Source organism: Coenobita brevimanus, chromosome 77 (genome assembly GCF_032717465.1).
Source record: "Coenobita brevimanus isolate Jiangsu-jjx chromosome 77, ASM3271746v2, whole genome shotgun sequence".
NCBI lineage: Eukaryota > Metazoa > Arthropoda > Malacostraca > Decapoda > Coenobitidae > Coenobita > Coenobita brevimanus.
In genome coordinates, this window is record NC_137030.1 from 2,074,920 (window position 1) to 2,089,403 (window position 14,484).

General features: G+C 40.5%; 1 protein-coding gene across 1 annotated transcript in view; it reads right to left on the minus strand.

Moving 5' to 3' along the window:
• Positions 1-1,867: 1,867 nt before the first annotated feature.
• nudC (nuclear distribution C, dynein complex regulator) overlaps positions 1,868-14,484 on the minus strand; it is a 165,766-nt gene continuing 153,149 nt past the window's right edge. Inside the window, exons 5-7 of the mRNA XM_080279108.1 lie at positions 6,744-6,932; positions 5,075-5,277; positions 1,868-3,689 (exon numbers count right to left, since the gene is read on the minus strand). Of these exons, the coding sequence (XP_080135234.1) occupies positions 3,638-3,689; positions 5,075-5,277; positions 6,744-6,932 (444 nt within the window). The 3' untranslated portion in view covers positions 1,868-3,637. The remainder of the gene's footprint in view (positions 3,690-5,074; positions 5,278-6,743; positions 6,933-14,484) is intronic.

Sequence of the window (14,484 nt, forward strand, 5' to 3'; positions counted from 1 at the left end):
ATTCCTTTTCTTTCCTTTACAGGTGGCTTTACATTGAGTGACAAGCCAAATGGTTTCCTGTAAGCCAAGAAACCATTTACAACGCTGGGTGGTAACCATATAACCAAACCATACGTGCTCCCTACGTGTCAACAAGTGGGTTGGTGCCCCTCCCTGTAAAACAACTAACTCAGTGTCAAATGGCCACCCTTTACGAGATTATGGTGTCTGGCAATAGACAGATAGATAGATAGACAAACATTATGTACCACTGTACCATACTCTTATTGTGTGTATATATATATATATACAGTATGTATGTTCATTGTGTACTAATATTTGAAGCTAATTTACACTGCACTTCCTCTGTTATTCCATTCTCTCAACATTTAAAGCTGTTACATTAAATTTTATGTATGAAACAACATGGGTGCTCCACAGGCTTACCATTATACAGTGAATGAAGATCATACCCCATGAGGGGTATCCTTCCAATTCATGTTAAGTATTCACAGCTATAACTATTCATACTATTTCTGGTAACCTAACCCCCACAAAAGGCATCAGCAACTACTCATATGCACTTTGGAACATTCCCAAATCTGGAAATATGAAACTATCAATATGCTTTAACCAAACAAGGATCCAACACATCCTTTTTCGTACATACCCACAAAACTACTAAGCATGCCATCCATGATAACTGAATGCCTAATTCTTAAAAAAGCCACACCTTATATCCTCCTTGCTTCCTCACAACGAGGCTTTAGAGCACTACAGTCTAAATATTTTACTAATCAATGTCACACATCTCACATCGGCTGGCATCAATTCTGCACAATGTGTAATTCTTACATGACATTAGTGGCCTCTGGTGCCATCTCCTTGTACAAATTAATCAACAAAACCCACAACACACAATGCAGTAGCACACCAAACACTGGCTTGCCAAGTACTTACCTGGTAGACATGCATATGTTATGCTCTAGGATAAACTGTCACGAACACGAAATTTCCTAACAAAGTTCCACATGGTTTTGTTCTTTTACCCACACTTTTCAACCTATATAATTATGTATGACAGTGCCTTGCCAGGGTTGAAAAATGGTCTTTCCACATGGAATGATGCACAGAAAATAGAGGAAGCACATCCCCCAATAGGATGAGCTGTGTAGAGGATATGTATGAGTAGCAGTCTCTGTACGAGCTTTGACTAATGGCTAAATGTGGCTGGGCTTATCGCCTGGGAGTGTTGTGCAAGGCCAGTTACATGGCACTGGTACCAGCCATGGCCTCAGATCACTACTGTATCTATCTACCTATAGCCAGACGCCAAAATCCCAAAAGGGGTGGCCGTCTGACCTTGAGTTATTGGTTTTACAGGGAGGGGCACTAACCATCCACCAACCCATTTGTTACATATAGGGAATATGCATGGATTGGTTATATGGTTACCACCCAGCATTATAAATGGTTTCCTGGCTTACAGAAAACCATTTGGCTTGTCACTCAATGTAAAGCCACCTGAAAAGGAAAGAGTAATAAAAAGTGACAGAAAAGATCAGAGAAATAGGAAGAGAGGAGGACAGATACCAAAAAAGAATGATAGAGGTGAAGGAAAAAGTAGGCAGCACTACATCAAGTGAGTGGATGATGGTTGCCACCACCTACCACATTTGGTAATAACTCCCAGGATGATGGTAACCATCAAATTACTACTAACTTTTTTGGCACAGTAACAGGTACTACACCTTACCCAAGGGTGACCCGGGACTATGCAGGGCAGGGGCATCCATCTACCCTGAGCCAGGCACATGCCCCTGCTGCATACCCCAGGTAGCAAGAGTAAAAGAACTCCATGTGTCCACACAAGGCAAAAAGGTCAGGTGAAGCAATTTTAATCACAAATTCAATATACACTAAAGATGTCATATGCTTTACTTAAATCATTATCAATGGAGAACTCAGTACTCATTCCAAAATCAAAATAACTTTATTTAAAAACTTCAACATATGAATAAATGTTGCAAATGAACCTTGTCTAAGATGCTGCATCCTGATCACTATGAAATAATTTTGGAATGATTAAATTCACACACACAATATTAGCGCTATTTGCTAGTGCAATACATTACAGTAACTCTCTTCTTCTTTGACCAAGTTACTTTTTAACTCCACCACTATGATAATTTTTCACTTTATTCTTGTTACCTCCATGCTATAATTCAACTTACAAGACTTTCCATACTGAAGGATTTAATGAAGCCTATATCTCATTCTCTCTAAATATATATTGTAGGATGTAGAAAATAATCTGGTGATGGCAAAAAATTAAATACTGTACAAAATATGTACTCAGGATGAAATGGTAAACTACTCCAAACTGATGAAGTCTTTAGCAATGTAGTATTAACAGCCTCAGATTATTTGATACACCTTATGAAAGACATCTCAGGTGCTGGAGGGGTGCCTTCATGCAGTGACACTAATAGAACTGGGTGGCTCTACTGTCCAGCTAAAAATATACTCCCTCAACTCCTTCCTTATCCCCTACAAGGAGGACAGTGGACTCCAGGAGAAGGACAGCATCAGTCAGCAGTCCACCAGGTTCAAGTTCACAAGACCCAGGGACCACAACAAGAACAAGGACATCTCACTGTGAAGGGAGACTATTTCTAACCTCTTTATTACAAGAAGTCTCTCCAATTATTAAGAAAAAAAGTCACTAATACATGGCAGAAAAGTTGAATCATCTGAGACATGCATTAGTAAACACAGGATTCTCATTGCATTTTGCCAATTTTAAGTTTTCTCTGGTAGTACAGTAAGAATAAGTTTAATGCCACCACAGTGAACAGGTTACTTAAGTTTACAGTTGATGCTATGAACCATTCACTGTTCAAAAACTCACTGTAGCAAAACAATTCAGTGTTGGTCTGGTCTACACAAGATCTACATACCCTCTTTTTTCATTTAGTTTCTGAAGTGCAATGCAGTAATTTTATCTTAAAGGTAATGCTCTTTATCTCCACTTTCTCTGCAACATTCGTGAATACAAGATTATAATTTTCTTTTCTTGTACAAATGACTTACTGTTTATCCAATCAGTTCAGTTTGTGTAAAGTAACATTTTTTATTTCCACTTTCTCTGCAACAAAGGTAAGTACAGTGCAAGATTGTAATTTTCTTTTCCTTTAAAAACTACAGTACTTCCTGTTTATCCAATCACTTGAGTATGTGTTTTGTTTGGTTATCTATGAAACAATGAGCAAGAGGAAAATTATCATGTCTGAAATACTGAAGCATTCGCCCCTTCACTACAACAATATATTTCTCATTTAAATTCCTGTAACAGCCAAACAATTTTATTCAGTTTGGGGAATCCTTTGGCAATGAAAGGGTTAACGATGCTTACATCTAACCCCTTCAGTTAAAAAATATCTCCAAAGCTGAATAAATGTGTCTGGAGATAGCAAGAATAAAGTGAAAAATAAATAATCTTACTGAAGGGGATGGAAGCAAAAAGAGCTGACTCATATTCAGTCACTTGAGTTTGCACTGTGTTTGCTAATCTATAAAGAATGAGTGCGAGGAAATTCACAGTATATGATGCACAGAAGTGTCAACAGCACTAGTTTACAAAGACATTATTTAAGTTCTAGTTGAATTTACACTTTGAGAAGTCCATCTCTGGATGTTGCTGCATGAACCTGGAAGGAGAAAAAGCAGAGATCAAAATCCATCAAAAGGTAATGACAGGCTTACACTGAAAGCATGAACATGGCCTTAAAAAATGTAAATTTAAATGTAAACATACCTACATGTATATGTTAACATCAAAATTGCATAAAATATATATATATACAGTATTAAGCATATTTTGTTCCTTCTGTTCTTCAGGGGCTGGACTAGGTACAACCGTACAAGAGAAGAATTATAAGAGGAAAATAAAATAAATATTGTCTAGATCACTCAGTTTTTAAGCACAGGCTGTTTCTTTTGCTCATCTGAAAAACTTGAATTAAATGGGAAGGTACAAAACAATGGGAAATTGAAAATCCACTTCACTTACAAAAAAAAAATAATATAAAATAAAAACAACCAACTTACTAACAAAAGGTTGAAAAAAATTTAAAGGCCAGTCCCATATTATCCCCTTTTAGGTGCAAAGGCCCAAGATCCACCTACTATAATCCAGCAAATTTCAGGGTACACGACAGGCCAATATCCCCTGGTAGCATTACATCATTGAAAAGACCTATAGTTCCTTCTTGGGGATGAACTACGGAGGGGCACTGCTTCAACTGGGGCATTCTGAACACTCTCCAGCTCATGCACACCTTTAGAGCGTCCTGTTTCATCTAGTCATCGGAAACTTGATTATATATGCCAAAAATTAAGAGAAAAAAAGGGACAACTCTTCAGCTCACTGTCTATCTATCTAACTATTGCCAGATGCTATAATCCCATAAGAGGCAGCTGTTTGTCTTTGAGTTAGTGGTTTTACAGGGAGGGGCACTAACCCTTCGCCAACTCACTTGTTGACACGCAGGGAGAAAAAATAATGGAAAAACATAACTCAATTCTTCAGAGCATCTTCTTTCATCTTGTCATCAGAAACCAGATTAAATGTGCCAAAAAATAAGGGAAATAAAGGAGAACACTTCAACTCATTAAGGAGAGAAAAAAAATAAAGGGGGGAAAGAATCCAGGGCTCGCATTCTGAGCACTTAAGAAAGCTCCCGAACACCCTTTCCTAATCAATTTATTTTTATCATTATACCTTACTGTCCTATTCTGTGTTATATGAATCCTTCAAACATCGCCATACTCTGCATATATAACATACACAAGGATAATAACCTGCCATATCCAATAATAAATCATTATGGAAGAGGCATTAGGAGGACTCCTTACCCAAAAAGAATAACACAAAATAATATCAAAGTATTATCTCCACTGCTCTCATTCCAACAATGGCGATGTTTTTTTCTCAGTTGGGAAAGCAATTAATCCTTTTCCCTACAATAACACATATATTTTTTGTTTGACTAGCACCAGATGATTTTATTTTGCTTAGGAAATCATAACCCACTTCTTTAACACGTCTTGCTTCTTCTGCTCATCTGAAGTTGGGAGTCCCATCTCCTTCTGGCGCTGGTCATACATCATCTTCTCCACCATACCCCGGGTCTCACCGTCGAGGTCACCCAGCTTGGATGGCTCTGGATTGACCTTCTGTGTGTTGATCTCTGGGTCGGTTGTGACGAGCCTTGACCACCACTCCATCTTGTTTATCTGTGGGGTAGTTTGGGTGTTATATGCCTTTCACTTTAACCTGGAGCCTTTACAAACGATACGACTAGCTCACAGCTGCTCTCTCGCCATCTTAAATATAAGCTTTTCACTTTACCTTGCAGCCATTATAAACAATACAATATGATACGATTGGCCAAAAGCTGCTCTGTCTCCACCTTAAATATACACTTTCCACTTCAACTTGGAGCCTTTATAAATGATAAGCCCAAAATTGCTCTCTTTCGATCTTAAATACATGCTTTTCATTTTAACCTGGAGCCTTTGTAAATGATACAATATGACTGGCCCATGACTGCACTGTCTCCATTTTAAATATACACTTTTCACTTTAACTTGGAAACTTTATAAATGATACGATTAGACCTAAATTCTCTCTCTCCATCTTCAATAATTACTTTTCACTTCAACTTGGTGTCTTTATAAACGATGCGTTATGTTAGGATTGGCCCAAAACTGCTCTCTCTCCATCTCAAATGCTGACTACAACACAAAATCAATACTAGATTATGATCCCAGTCATGAAGAGGTGCTTAGAAAGAATGCAAAACCATAGTATTGTCTTTTTCTGCCACTGAGCTACAGAAAATACAGTAGCCTATGCTCAAAGTGTTGAAAATCTCCACCAAATTAGGGTGAAAGTACTATAATGTTAACTTCTTGAATACAGTGATTAGTAGTCAGTGAAAGTAATCAGTGAAAGTAATGCATCAAAAAAGTAAATGAATGTAACCAGTGAAAGTAATGCATCAAAAAAGTAAATGAATGTATCCTGTGAAAGTAATGCAAGAAAAGAATGAATGCAGTGAAAGTGATACATGATATTAGTCAGTGAATGTAATCACTGAAAAAAATACATGAGAATAGTCAATGAATGTAGGTCAGCTCTTCCAAACATTGTGCACCTCTCTCCCTCTCTCTCAGTTAATGTAAGATGGAGAAACTGGGGTTAAAGTTGGAGTAAGTGACCTATTGTTAAGTTGCTGTGAAATCCAATGAACTTGAAGTAAAGAAATGTGATCGATTTGCTCTTTTTCTGCCTCTTTTTATTTCTTTTAAGCCCACAATATCTGACAATGACCCAGTTTTTTCATCATACAATATTTTTTCATTAACTCTTGCACATATACCATCCCCCCTCCCCTTCTCTCTCTCTTTACCTTCCTTTCTGTGCATTTCTTCTAAAATTTTCTCCCTTTGTTTCTCATTTCCTCCCCCCTCCCTTCTCTCCTCTCTCTCTCATTTGTATATCTGTTAATCCCTTTCAATGCACTTCTTTCAAGAATTTGCTCCTTCTGTCTCTCATCATTTTCTTATCCCCTTAACTCTCTCTCTCTCTCTCACTATTTACCTCCTCCTTTTCTATGCATTTCTTTCTCACAAATTTTCTCCCTGTCTCATCATTTTCTTAGTCATTTACCCCCCCCCTCTCTCTCTCTCTCTCTCACCTTCTCCAGCGACAATACAACCGCAGTTCCATTATCCAGGTACCAATTGCACTCCTCCACCTTCACTTCGTTATACAGCTCCCCTTCTAAGATAGGTGTGGCATTTCGAAGTCCTGCCTTGATACTTCGACGTCCCCACTCCACTACGACATCACGTGACTTCACTTTTATTCCTAGTGGTATGAAGACCTGTGGAAAAAGAGGGAAAATTAGAAAAAAGTTATATGGAATGTGGAATGAAACGGTGAATTAGATGAAAATGTGGGTGATAAGGTGAAAAACACACACACACACACACACACACACACACACACACACACACACACACACACACACACAGGAAGAATCATCATCATCATCCCACCATTACTACCATTCATTACATGGGATGAGTTACGTATCATCATCATTACTGTATCCTTTTCCTAATTCCCACTGATTAAACAGGTGGAGTTTGTTTGCTACTGCTACTAATACTACTGCTATCATCCGGCAATATTATTATTATTATTATTATTATTATGATTAGTGCTGTTGTTGTTGTTACTGAGCATTTCAGTTACCTTAATACACAACAAGAAAATGGGCACATTTAATAGCCGCACCCACCCTAACCTTACTATCACCCCAACACATCCCAAACGGTATCCTTTGACCTCTTCGACACACCTGAGATAATTAAAAAAGGTACAGTGACTCAGCGACAGACAGGCACTGGATTTGCTCGCTCCTGTAGGCTGGGCAAAAAAGAAAATCAATGAAGAAAGAAAAAAAAACAATTTCGTCATATAAATTTAGACTGAACAATCCTTTCCGATAAAATACGCTCATAAAAGAAAAACGGTCACCAACACTCCACACCATTTCATCCACTCGTTAAAATGTTTCGTAAGCCCCAGGAACAGCGCCTTGTCACCACCTAATCTAGACTTCACCTGGTCATGCCAAGCCCAACCCAAGCCCAAGCCAGACAATGAGGCCGAAATGTCATGAAAACAAAGGACGAGCGATTAAAAAAGTTTGAAATCGGGGGCACGAGACAGTCCAAACAAAGGAACTGTTAAATTAAAAATGAAACTTGTGCAAACGCATCAGAAAAAAAAAAAATCCAAAATAACCGAATGTGTAACGAAAAGACTGATCTATTTCCTAATTTATTTATTTATCTATCTCATCTATCTATCTACTGTATAGCCAGAGACCCTAATCCCGTAAGGGGTGGCCACAAACAAATCGTCCCCATGTCGCCATGCCCCCTGCCATTTCGCTGATCTCCCTCCCCCAACTCACACCCCCACCTCTCACGTACCTCTTCACTCAATCCCTCCATCTCATCCTCGGTCTCCCCCTCCCTCTACCCCCCCTTCCACATTACTCACACTCTCCTCGCTAGTCTCTCGCTCTCCATACCTCGAACTTACACCCCCTATACCTCTCCACTCCATCCCTCCATCTCATTCTCGGTTTCCCCCCTCCGTCTCACTCACATACACTCCTCGTTAGTCTCTCACTCTCCACACCCCCAAATTACACCCCTCTCTCATATTCCTCTCTACTCCATCCCTCCATTTCATCCTCGGCCTTCCTCTCCCTCCACCCCACTCACTCTCCTCGTCAGTCTCTCACTCTAACCTAACCCAATCTGTTAACCAAAAACGATATAATTCAGCTAGTTATTATAATCCTAGCTAACATAATCTAACCCAATAAAACCTGAAATAAAGTTAGGTCAATTTCTTCTTAAAATAACCTCTCCTAAAACCCAATCCAACCAGACCCAACTAAATTTAACTGAACTATATAAATAAAATAATAAAATCCATAATATTCGTACTCCACACCTCTTTCACTCTCTCTCTCTCTCTCTCTCTCATTGTGTGAAGTTGCTTTTCAGTATTTTGTCTGGAAAACTGAAAAAAAATCTCGTCTGTCTATCTGTCTGCCCCCCCCCCTGTCTGTCTGTCTGTCTCTCTCTCTCTCCTGCCCTGATTCTCACACCCACCAACAACATAACCTTGATCCGCCATTAACCCCGCATTACGAAACCGTTCTCTCTCTCTCTCTCTCTCTCTCTCATTTCCATTTTTTATAATGATACGACTTGAGAATTAAGATATTTTTTGTGTCTGTCTGTATCCCCTCTCTCTGTTGTGTGTGTGTGTGTGTGTGTGTGTGTGTGTGTGTGTGTGTGTGTGTGTGTGTGTGTGTGTGTGTGTGTGTGAGAGAGAGAGAGAGAAATACACACCCATCCAGTGAAATTTCGCAACTCTCTCCGTAATGGTGAGTCAGGTTATCTCTCTGACCCCTGACCCGACATTGACCTGGCTCGCTTTGGGGGGGGTCACGTCTGGTCGGTAGGTCACGTACACACACACACACACACACACACACACACACACACACACACAAACGATAAATTAAACTCCTCTGAAGCACACATACATACACAGCATCTCTCTCTCTCTCTCTCTCTCTCTCTACACACACACACACACACACACACACACACACACACACACACACACACACAGGGAAAGACAGAAAGAGAGAGAGAGAAATAACAATACAGCTAATTAATTTAAAAACTGTCATTGTAAAAAACTCTCTCTCTCTCTCTCTCTCTCTCTCTCTCTCCCTCTCTCTCCTGCTGGCACTAAGGTCCACATCTAACCTCACAAAGATGGATTTATAAAAGTGAAATCCTCAATAAAAGTGACCTGCTACATTTTCTATATTTACAGTGCTTCTCAGGCTCTCCCACTTTCTATCTACCTTCTTAATTTATCTATCTATCTATCTGTTTTATGCTTAGATATTTTTTGCCTATCTATCTATGTATAATTTAACTTATGCCTGTTTATCTATCTATATTAATGTTTTTCTGTCTATCTGTCTATCTATCTATCTATCTGTTTATCTACCTGTCTCGGTTTTTGTTAACCAGTTTATCTATTTATCTGTCTATCTATCTATGCCTATTTATCTATTTTTTTGTCTACCTGTCTATCTATCTATGCCTATTCATGTTTTCGTCTACCTGTCTATCTATTTATCTATCTATCTATGCCTATTCATGTTTTTGTCTACCTGTCTATCTATTTATCTGTCAATCTATGTCTATCTGTCTACCTATCGATCTATCAATTTATGTCTTTCTCTACGTCTCAGTTTTTCTACGTGTCTATCTATCAATCTTTCTTTACCAGTCTCTACCTACCCATATCTATCTATTCAAACTCCAAGTGCAATTTGGTAAAAAGAAAGAAGAACCCAAGTAACCGGTAGCAAAAGACGCTAATCGAGGAAAATAAATGAAATGGGGATAATACTGCTTGAGAGGCGAACAAGGAAAGATTTTAGGGAAGAGAAGGAAAATTCCCCACGTACGGCAGTGGAGGAGGAGGAGGAGGAGGAGGAGGAAGAAGAAGACGAACAAGAGGATGAGGAGGAGGAGGAGAAGGAGGAGGAAGAAGAAGACGAACAAGAGGATGAGGAGGAGAAGGAGGAAGACGAAGAAGAAGAAGAAGAAGAAGAAGAGGAGGAGGAGGAGGAGGAGGAAGAAGAAGAAAAAGAAGAGGAGGAGGAGGAGCCGATTGATTTTATTATTTTTATTACTAATATTATCTTTTTATCATCTTTATCATTATCATCACTTTTTTTCCTCTGGTGGGGGGGGGGTGAGGTGTAAGGCAGGAGAACCCAAATCACAAAAACAGATAAATAAATAAATAACCTCAATACGAATTACAGGAAAAAAGAGAGGAGGGAAATATGCAAAAACCCGGTATCACACACGGAAAATAAAAGCCTATCAGAAACCAGGAAAAATACCATGACTTAAGGAAATACGAAGGAAAAATAGAAAACGAACAATTGATTTTTTCATGTTTTTTTTACGAAGTCTCTATGGAAAAAATGCAACTATCAAAACCTCAGGAAAATAAATATCTATCTATCTCTATCTATCCATCCTTCTATCTATCTATCTATCTATCTATGGGTGTCGGGAAAATAGGTATATATGTAGAAAATTACAAACACACATATGGCAAAAATATTAATGAAAGACTTGAAGAAAATGGGAAGACAGACGAGGGCAAATAGATACAGACTGACAGATAGATAGACAGAGAATGAACTGGGGAATAAGGGATGACAGACAGATAGATAGAATGAATTGAAGAATAATGGGAAGACAACGATAGATAAGCAGATAGATAGATAGATAGATACATATAGAGAGAGAGAGAGAGAGAGAGAGAGAGAGAGAGAGAGAGAGAGAGAGAGCAGAATAATAGGTAACGGGCACTAGATAAAAGCGTCACAAGGTCGAAAATACCATGGAAAAAACACACAAAACAAGTCCTTAAGGTACAACGAAATAAGCCTTGACCATTGTATCTATTCTGGGGGAAATTTAATCTATTTTCAATTTTTATTCTCGCTTCCGCCACATTATTTTATTAAGCCTATATATATATTTTTTTTTGGGGGGACAGGCTGCAAAAAAATAAAAAACAAAATAAACTAATCCATTCTTTTTTTTTTCCCTTCGTGGGGTTCGAAAAAAAAAAATATCCACTAACCCCTTCAGTACGATTTTTTCTTTAGCTGCCAAGTCCTCGAGGTGAAGGGGCTTGGGAAATTCATGAAAAACTCTGATGACATGGTGGAAGGAGGAGGAGAGGGGGACCGAGGATGAGGCTGGGGCAAAGGAGTGGAGGAGGTCATGAGGGAGGGTTGTGTGCAGTGTGGCGGCTGGAGGAAGGGGAGGGAGCCCGAGGATGAGGTGGAGAGATAAGGTGAAGAAGTATATGTAAGTGGGGTGGTTGGGGAAAGGGGAGGAAGCCCGAGGATGAGAGAGTGTACAATTTGTGGGAGGTCAAACTAAGGTCACTGGATGATCACCCCACCTCAATGCCTTCTGAGAGAGAGAGAGAGAGAGAGAGAGAGAGAGAGAGAGAGAGAGAGATTCCCAAACTCTGCCAAATATATCGAGGAAGAGGTAAACCATCTGAAACACGTACTGGCACAGATGGTATTATTCACTGGATTTCACCAGCTGTACACTTTCTTCATACGGAACTGGGAAGACACTTATTTCTCTCTCTCTCTCTCTCTCTCTCAGAACACAACCACTGTAGGAGGGTTTGTCCAATGACCACCTTGATACACGAACTCTATTTCATTCCTTCTGGTTGTTGGGGCTCTCACCATCCACTCATTCGATGCAGTGCTATTTCATTCCTTCTGGTTGTTGGGGCTCTCACCATCCACTCATTCCATGCAGTGCTATTTCATTCCTTCTGGTTGGTAGGGCTCTCACCATCCACTCATTCGATGCAGTGCTACCTTCAGGAGTTCCACACCAGTGACATAAAAAATGGTTTCCTGTAACCCCTGAAATCATTTACTATGTACGGTGGTAACTACATAACCAAACGGCGCCTTGTGGCCTGGTGGGTTACGGCGCTTCAACAAAGGGTTCATTTGGGTTGACATCTTAGTTTTTTTAATGAAAAGAAGAAGGAACCAAAGGCCAGAAGACCGCAAGACTGTTCCCTAAAAAAAAGTATATAAATAAAAACATACCAACAGTGTCAAATTCAAGACGCCTGGACACACTGCGTTTAAGACTGGAGGTCAGAGGCAGCAGGAAATAAGAAGACAGTTCCAGAGTTGACCTGTTGCATACATGAAGGACTGGGAGTAACGGTAAACTCTCTGTTGGACACAAAAGGGGTGAGGTTGGGGTTGGGGTTTACTGTTCACATAATGCCACTCAAGGGCGGGCGAGGCAGGCCACTCTAGTATGTCGGGACGGGGTAGCCTCAATTTAACCCCTAACCCCTTCACTCCAATGACGCATTTAACTAATTCTTGTTATCACCAAACCACACACACACAGACACACACACAGACACACACACACACACACACACACACACACACACACACACACACACACACACACACACACACACAGCTGCATAAAATCGTCTGGTGGCAGCAAAAATAAAAAAATAAAAAAATAAATCACTGAAAGAAAGGGTTCATCTTCCAAGGCTTCTGGTGGCTGCTGAGAAACCATGATTTTTCTAAGTTAAACCCCTTCAGAACGATTACTTTTTACCTGTATTTTTTGCTACTCAGGTAATTTATTGAGGTTAGAACAGACCCTCGTAGTGAAGGTGCTGAGTATTTATTATGTACGTATTCATTTACTGTAGCCTGAGAGAGAGAGAGAGAGAGAGAGAGAGGGGGGGGAGAGGGGGATGGAGAGAAAAGGAGGGGACGAGGAAGGAGGGAAGGAAAGATGGCGAACGAGGAGGGGAGGAGGAAGGTCAAGAGAGAAGGGAGGGGAAGGGGAGGAGCAGAAGGAAAGAGGGGAGGGAGAAACGAGGGAATGAGGGGATGGTGAAGAAGAGAGTAGGGAAGAGGGGTGACAAAGAGAGTGGAAGGGAAGAGGGAGAGGAAAGGGAAGAGGAGGAGGAAGAGACGTGGGAGAGGAAAGGGAAGAAGGAGAGGAAGGGAAGCAGCAGACGGGGATGGAAAGAGGAGGAGAGGAAGGGAGAAAGCTAAAAGGGAGGAGGAAATGGAACGTATGAGGTAAGAAAGGGGAAGTGAGGGAGGAAAAAGATAAGGGGGAAGGTCTGGAAGAAAAAGGGGAGTAGGGTGGAGGGAGGGGGAAGAAAAGGGAGGTAGGAAAGAGAGGGGATAGGAGAAAAGACGAAGGGGGATGGTGGGGAAGGGGGAGAGATGAGAAGAGGGTGGTGTGGAGTGGGGAAGGAGAAGGGGGGGAAAGGAGGGAGAGATGAGAGGAGGGTAGGGGGTGAGAAAGACGGGGAGAGGGAGGGAGGGAGAGAAGAGAGGAGGGTAGGGGTAGGAAAGAGGGGGAGAGGGAGGGTAGGGGAGGGTAAGAGGGAAGGACAGAGGATATAAAAGACGGAAAATAAGACCAGTGACATCATTACGTACTAAGATATCATCCTGCCTACCTGTCTGCCTACCTACTTACCTACCTACCTACCTAGCTGCCTGCCTACCTACTTCACAATCTGCCTACCTACCTACCAATTTTCGTTCGGTAAGTGTTTATATAATTAGTACACCTCTTTGCTACCTACCTACCTACCTACCTGCCTCACAATCTGCCTACCTACCTACCTATCAATTTTCGTTCGGTATATAAGTGTTTAAATATCTAATACATCTTTTAGTTGCCTGCCTGCCTGTGTGTGTGTGTGTGTGTGTGTGTGTGTGTGTGTGTGTGTGTGTGTGGTAAAATAGCCTCCATCACCTTTTCATTACGCATACCACTTTCCTTCAGTCACCTGGTAAATGCTCTCCAAGTGACAAGCCACATCGTTCCAAACCGAGGAATCCATTTACGCTGGGTGGCAACCATAACCAAACAGATGGAAGTGGATATGGTGTACAAGGGTTGGGATTATGGACCGTATAGTAAGTCGCACTGTAGGGCTTCGTAACTCCTTTTTGCTAGTGATTTATTTTAGATACTGCACCTCAACATGCTCTTAACTTTTGTTCCACTCTGTACATGAACGATTGAAGCCTGTACTCTCGTAGATTGAGGAGACTCCGTAACACCTTTTCCTTAGCGATTTATTTTTGGATAATCCTGGTTAAAGTAATTTTGTATGTTACTTATGAAGAACAGGACGATATTAGAAGAATTTATATAACACAGAAAAGACAAAATGGTATAGCAGTAGGCAAA